Source organism: Mastomys coucha, unplaced genomic scaffold, assembly GCF_008632895.1.
Source record: "Mastomys coucha isolate ucsf_1 unplaced genomic scaffold, UCSF_Mcou_1 pScaffold5, whole genome shotgun sequence".
Classification (NCBI taxonomy): Eukaryota; Metazoa; Chordata; class Mammalia; order Rodentia; family Muridae; genus Mastomys; species Mastomys coucha.
The window spans coordinates 84909920-84916304 of record NW_022196911.1 but is presented as its reverse complement, the minus strand read 5'-3'; the positions used below and the strand labels follow the sequence as shown (position 1 = coordinate 84916304).

At 46.1% G+C, this 6385-nt stretch overlaps 1 protein-coding gene across 3 annotated transcripts in view; it reads right to left on the bottom strand.

Moving 5' to 3' along the window:
* The window catches only part of Trim25 (tripartite motif containing 25), a 66753-nt gene that overhangs the window by 4820 nt on the left and 55548 nt on the right, over positions 1-6385 (bottom strand). For 2 of the 3 annotated variants that reach the window (XM_031350858.1, XM_031350861.1), the window contains one exon: positions 4546-4641. The exons of the other annotated variant lie outside the window; for it this stretch is intronic. In XM_031350858.1, coding sequence (XP_031206718.1) covers positions 4546-4641 — 96 coding nt within the window. The remainder of the gene's footprint in view (positions 1-4545; positions 4642-6385) is intronic. 3 annotated transcript variants of the gene reach the window in all.

Below are 6385 nucleotides of genomic sequence, written 5' to 3'. Positions count from 1 at the left end.
GCTGTCCTGGAACTCACTCTGTAGGCCTTGAACTCAGAAATCTGCCTGCCTCTGCCTCCCAAGCACTAAAATTAAAGGCGTGCACCACCACCGCCAGGTAAAAATTTATTGATAATACACTGAAATAACATTTTGGGCACACTGAGCTAAATAAGCTGCATTACTAAAATTAATCTCAGGTGTTGGGAGTAAAGCTCAACAGCAGTGTTTGCCTGGCATGTGTGAGGTCATGGGTCCAAGGTTCAAATCCAACCCCCACATGCGTATCTCAAATTTGTTTTAAATTCATCGGAGGTGTCCAGGATGTTGCCAGTAGACAGTGTTGTTTCAACAGTCATAGTTTTGAACAAACTTCTTGGGTAACCTCAATAGTTCAGAATCAAACACGATGAAAAACCAAAAAATACACAAGGAACACTAACAGAGTGGAATTCACCTTTTTACAATTTGTTCACTTTGGGGCTGGAGGGATGACTCAGGTTAAGAGCACTGACTGCTCTTTTACAGAGGACCTGGGTTCGATTCTCAGCACCCACATAGCAGCTCACAAGTGTCTGGAATCCAGGATCCAACTCTCTGACATAGACACACATTCAGGCAAAACACCAATGCACATCCAATACAAATAAATGAAAAAGAAAAATTGTTGATTTATTATTATTGGTATTGTTGTTGCTGCTATCATTGTGTGCACACATCCCCAGGTGCATATGTGGAGGTCAGAGGACAATTTCAGGAGTTGGTTCTCTTCTTCCATTGTGGGCCCTGGGACTGAACTTAAGATTTCAGGCTTGTTCAGCAAGCATCTTTATCCACTGAGCCACTGCACTGACCCATTTCATTGACTCTTTATCCACTTAGGTAATCCTTCAGAGTGCCTCCTCTTGTGAACACCAAGGTCTTTCAGTGTTCACTTCCTCCTTTTCTATTTAGGAAGAGAACACACAGGAGCATCATCTGGTATACAGCTCTGTAGACTACATTTCCCAGACTCCCCTGCAACTAGGCTTGGCCAGGGTGGCTACATTTCTTCCACTGAGGCAAGGCTAGAAGTAGTATGTGCAACAAATACCACACTGATTGCTTAAAAGGAAATGGCTTGTTGCCAATATCTTACGTCTTCTTCCTCTTTTCGCAGGCTAGAGAAAGCAGGTGGAGGTGACCTAGTGTTTGAACCATTGAGGTTACCCAAGAAGTTTGTTCAAGTGACCCATCTAGCCTGGCATGAATTGAGCCATCTTGTTCATAACTGCCACATCAGTCTGGGGGTATGTATGCATACAAAAGCCAGAAGTCAGCCAGGAGGTGGTGGCGCAGGCCTTTAATCCCAGCACTTGGGAGGCAGAGGCAGGCAGATTTCTGAGTTTGAGGCCAGCCTGGTCTACAGAGTGAGTTCCAGGACAGCTAGGGCTATACAGAGAAACCCTGTCTCGAAAAACCAAAAAATAAATAAATAAATAAATAAATAATTTAAAGAAAGAAAGAAAGAAAAAGAAAAGAAAATTAGGTTAGCCACAGGCCCTGCCTACCTTAGCACATAACTCCTATCTTCTGGACAAAGAGACCCGCTTGTCTCGTCACTAACTAACATTCTCTTCTGCTAATAAATCCGTAATATAGTACAGCCTGGGCAACCCTGGATCTGCGAGCCTTGTTCTTTACATTACCTTCTACCTGGACAGCCAGCTAGCTTTTCCAAAAAAAAATTCCAGCTTCAATCAGAGAGGAAAGGAAGTATCACACCGTGGAGTGGTACAACAGCAGGAACATTCACAAGGCGCAAAGTCAGGCTGCACGAAGCCACACTATGGTCAAAGAGTTACACTTAGGATGCTAAACTGAACAAAATGGGATACTTACTGAGGTCTCTGCATTTGGAGGTGTGTTCTTCCTAGGAGTTTAGCCTTCCCTCCAACCAATATTCATAATCCTACCTTCACCCTGGAGGGCTCACAGTCTCCTCAGAGGAGCTGGGGTTCCTCTGTGCCGGTGGGAAATCGAAGGTCTGCAGATCCACCAACACAACTGCAGCCACTTGGCCAGTGGTGATATTGTTGGGATCAGGCAGAATCCCAGCTTCAATGAAGCCACAGTTGCCATGGGAAAGTGGGCACTGCAGCTCAGCAACAGTAAAAACTCAAGCTCTTTTCTTTCTCTATAAAGCTACTTTGGCCCTGGAGAGATGGCTCAGTGGTTAAGAGCGCTGGGTGGTCTTCAAGAGGACACAAGTTTGATGCTCACCACTCACATGGTGGTGACTCCTAACTGCCTACAACTCCAGTCTCAGGGACCTGATACCTTCTTCTGGCCTCCATGGCACCAGATAAGCATGTGGTACCCAGACATACAAATAGACAAAACACCCATACACACAATAAACATTTGTTAAAAAAAAAAAAATCAAAGGTAATTTAATATTTTTTAAAATGGAAAGTGGATAACAAATCTGCCCTTGATTTAACATGACACACGTTCGTGGCTAGTGTATGATGCTTCCTTCTTGGCGTTTTCCCTGTAGACCTATGAGTTAACATCAGACAGCTGAAAAGATCCGCCCGCATCTGAGAGCCTGTGAACATGGCCTCTGTTAGAACAAGGGTCTTTGCAAATGTACTTAAATTAAGAATGAGATTGTCTTAGTCAGGGTTTCTATTCCTGCACAAACATCATGACCAAGAAGTAAGTTGGGGAGGAAAGGGTTTATTCAGCTTACTTCCACATGGCTGTTGATCACTAGAGGAAGTCAGGACTGGAACTCAAGCAGCTCAGGAAGCAGGAGCGGACGCAGAGGCTATGGAGAGATGTTTCTTACTGGCTTGCTTCCCCTGGCTTGCTCAGCCTGCTCTCTTATAGAACCCAAGACTTCCAGCCCAGGAATGGCATCATCCACAAGGTTCCCTCCCCCCTTGATCACTAATTGAGAAAATGACCCACAGCTGGATCTCATGGAGGCACTTCCCCAACTGAAGCTCCCTTCTCTATGATAACTCCAGCCTGTTTCAAGTTGGCACACAAAACCAACCAGTACAGAGAACATCCGGGCACTACAGAGAAACATGGCTCAGTGGCTAAGAGCAGTGGCTGTCCTTACAGATATCCAGGGTTCAAAATATAGCACCCACACGGCAGCTCACAACTCTTGATAACTCCAGTACCAGAGGATCTGACACCCTCACACAGACATATATGCAGCCAAACCACCAATGCACATGAAATACAAATTTTAAAAAAGAAGGGAGAGAGAGATCATCTTGAGTTAGCCAGATGGGCCCCAAGTCCAGTAACAATGGTCTTATTGTAGATGGAAGAATGGTACGGGAAGGAAAGACAGAAGCAGAAACAAGACCAGGAAGACCTGAGCTCTTGGAAGTTGGAAGAGGTAGGAAGAATTCTCCCAGAGGATGATGACATCATCATCAGCATCATCATCATCATCATCATCATCATCATCATCATCATTTCTTCTCATCCCTTCTTCCCTCCTTCTCTTCCTCCTCCATAGATCAGGTCTCACTATGTAGTCCTGGCTAGCCTAGAACTCACAGAGATCCACCTGTCTGTAGTTCCTAAGTGCTGGAATTAAATATGCGCACCATTATGCCTGGCATATTTATTTATGCTTAATTTTTTATTTACTGTCAGAGTGAAGTTGAGTAGCACAGCATGAATTTGGAGGTCAGACGTCAACTCTGTGATGTCAGTTCTCACTTCCCACCTTCCATTGGATTCCAGGGATTGAACATGGGGTATCAGGCTACACAACAATCACTTTTACTAAATGAACCACTAAGCCTCTTACCCCTTCCTAAGCCTCTTACCCCTTAATTTTTAATGATTCCCCCAAAGCTGGGCTTACATGGAGTTTTTCAGTGTGTGTTTATAAAGGCTATTTCTATGACAGATAGCTTTCTGAAGGCTTTGCAAGGATTTTTGGTTTGTTGGTTGGTTGGTTGGTTTTGGTTTTTCGAGACAGGTTTCTCTGTGAAGCCCTGGCTGTCCTGGAACTCACTCTGTAGACCAGGCTGGCCTCGAACTCAGAAATCCACCTGCCTCTGCCTCCCAAGTGCTGGGATTAAAGGAGTGTGCCACCACTGCCCAGCAAGGGTTTTCTTTTTTTTAACACAAGAGTTTCATGCACAGGGATGCACACCTCTAATCCCAGCATTTAGGAGGCAGAGGCAGGCAGATAACTCTGAGGATTTGAGTCCAGATTAATCCACATAGTGAGTTCCTTGACAGCCAGTGCTTAAGTAGTGAGACCTCGACTCAAATACAAACCAAGAAAAAAAAGCCAAGATTTTGTACCCAACCAAGCTGGTCTGGAACTGTGGAACCAAAGATAACCTTGAACTTATGACCCCATTCTACCACAGTTTCTGTGGTATATCAGGACGGAATCCAAGGCTTCAAATGAGCTGCACAAGCTTACTCTGGGGTCAGCCAAATACCCAGGCATACCCAGGCCATAACTATGCCTGAACTCTCTGAAGGAAGAGGGGCTTTGGAGTTTACAAGCTGCTGTTAGAGTGGGGCAGGGTCACTCACCTGTACACTCTGCTGCTTCGATTTCACCTCATCCAGTGCTTTGGTTGCCCCGTTGATGTGGCTGTGCATGACACTGAGTTTATGCCTCAGTTTGTTCTGTAGAGAAAACACACAGAGTGAGAGAGCCCCTCCTTAGCCTATGTCCTAGCCCCTCCCCCACACTGAGGACCATTCTCTCCCCTCCTCTCAGTTGCTCCTTCTGCCTACCCTGTGCTTCCTGTATTTGATGCTTCCCTGTATCCCTTCAGGAAGACAATACAGAAACATTAGTGTTTCAAATCCTGCTCCCAGCCCTGTGTCTTCTGCCTACTTCCTTGACCATGGACAGATAACCACTGGGTAGGTGGCTACAGGGGCAATCAGGAAGACTAGCCAAGGATTGTGTTCAGAGCCCTGCCTGGATTTGTCATACTAAATGTCAGCTTCTACTCTAACACATTTCTTTTCCTGCTACTCATTTAACAGCTCGTGAAATCCAAGCAAGGGAGAAAGCAAGTGGCGAAGTCACAGAGACATAAGGATCTGGAACAGCTGCTTCTGTAACGGCCAGGTGAGGACACTCAGCCTACCACAGCAAACAGGCTTGAAGCAGAAAAAATATCAAAGGTGCCAGAGAACTAACAAAGCAGTGGAGTTTCCAGGAGAAGGGGACCCAACGAAGGAGCCCAACACGCAAGGCTGTCCTCCCTAGAGGTGACTTCCTGCAGTGGAAGGAAGCTGGCTGAGGCTTTGTCACCTCCAGCAAGGCAGGGACAAAAACTCAGCTGTACTTGGCCACCCCAGACCAGGGCCACGGACCCCTGAGAATCATGGTAAGCTGGCCACTGGGGCTTCAAAGAGCTATGCTGATTCTAAACTGTCTGCCTCTTAGCCCCCTCCAGGAGCAGCAATATCCTATGTCCCTGCTAAGATAGAATGGTGGTGTACAGAGATGAGAGGGGACACTACACTGCCAGTCATGAGGGCTGTTATGAAGTGCTCACACACCCTTATTGACACCTATTAACTTCTACAGCAACTCAGAGAAGTAGACATCAGTCAGACTTTTTACAGAAGGATGTCTAGGAATCAGGTGACTCACCCAAGACCACATTGTTAGTAACTAGCACAGGTTAGGTTCTGGTACTAAACTTATAAACAAGTGACCAAACTGTGTATGCGAGGAATATCTACAAAAAGTATTATAATGATAACATTTCCTTCTCCTAATCAAGTAGCTCAACACAGAGCAGGCCTCTCTTCTACTTTCCTGCTTCCTCTGCTCATCAGAGCTGGACCTAACCTTGGGGCTGGATTTGAATCATCCACTGACACATGTGATGGCTGGACACAGAGATCAAGGCTGCACAAACTGTAGCCAGAAAGCCCAGGTCAGTGATGATCCCCAGCCCAGGTCTCCAACAGTGGCTGAGATATATTTGGGTGAAAGGGCAAACCCAGGCAGATCCTACCTCTCAGGATAGAAGAAAATTGAGAACACACAGGTACTAGCAACTCACTCAGTTCCAGAGCTGCACTACCTGCCCTCCACGCTGAAAGGGTTAGCCACCATTAAGCAAACACAGATAACGGACCTCTCATTGTGGATGGGGGTCCATTCCGCCCCACTCAAATCAAAGAGAGGCAGCTCTAGGACTGGTCAAGGAGAGAGAGAACTTTGGCAAGTTTGGGAGGAGCTTGTTACAGACCAAGGACCTGGGTCTTCCACGTGGGAGAGAGTGGAATCCAGAATCTGCACCCCCAATCAGCCCTAGTAGCCATGATGCTCAAAACTGAGCAGTGCTCGCCAGGTTCTAGCACTGAAACAGTAAGAGTAGCAGCTGAGCTAAAAAAAAAAAAA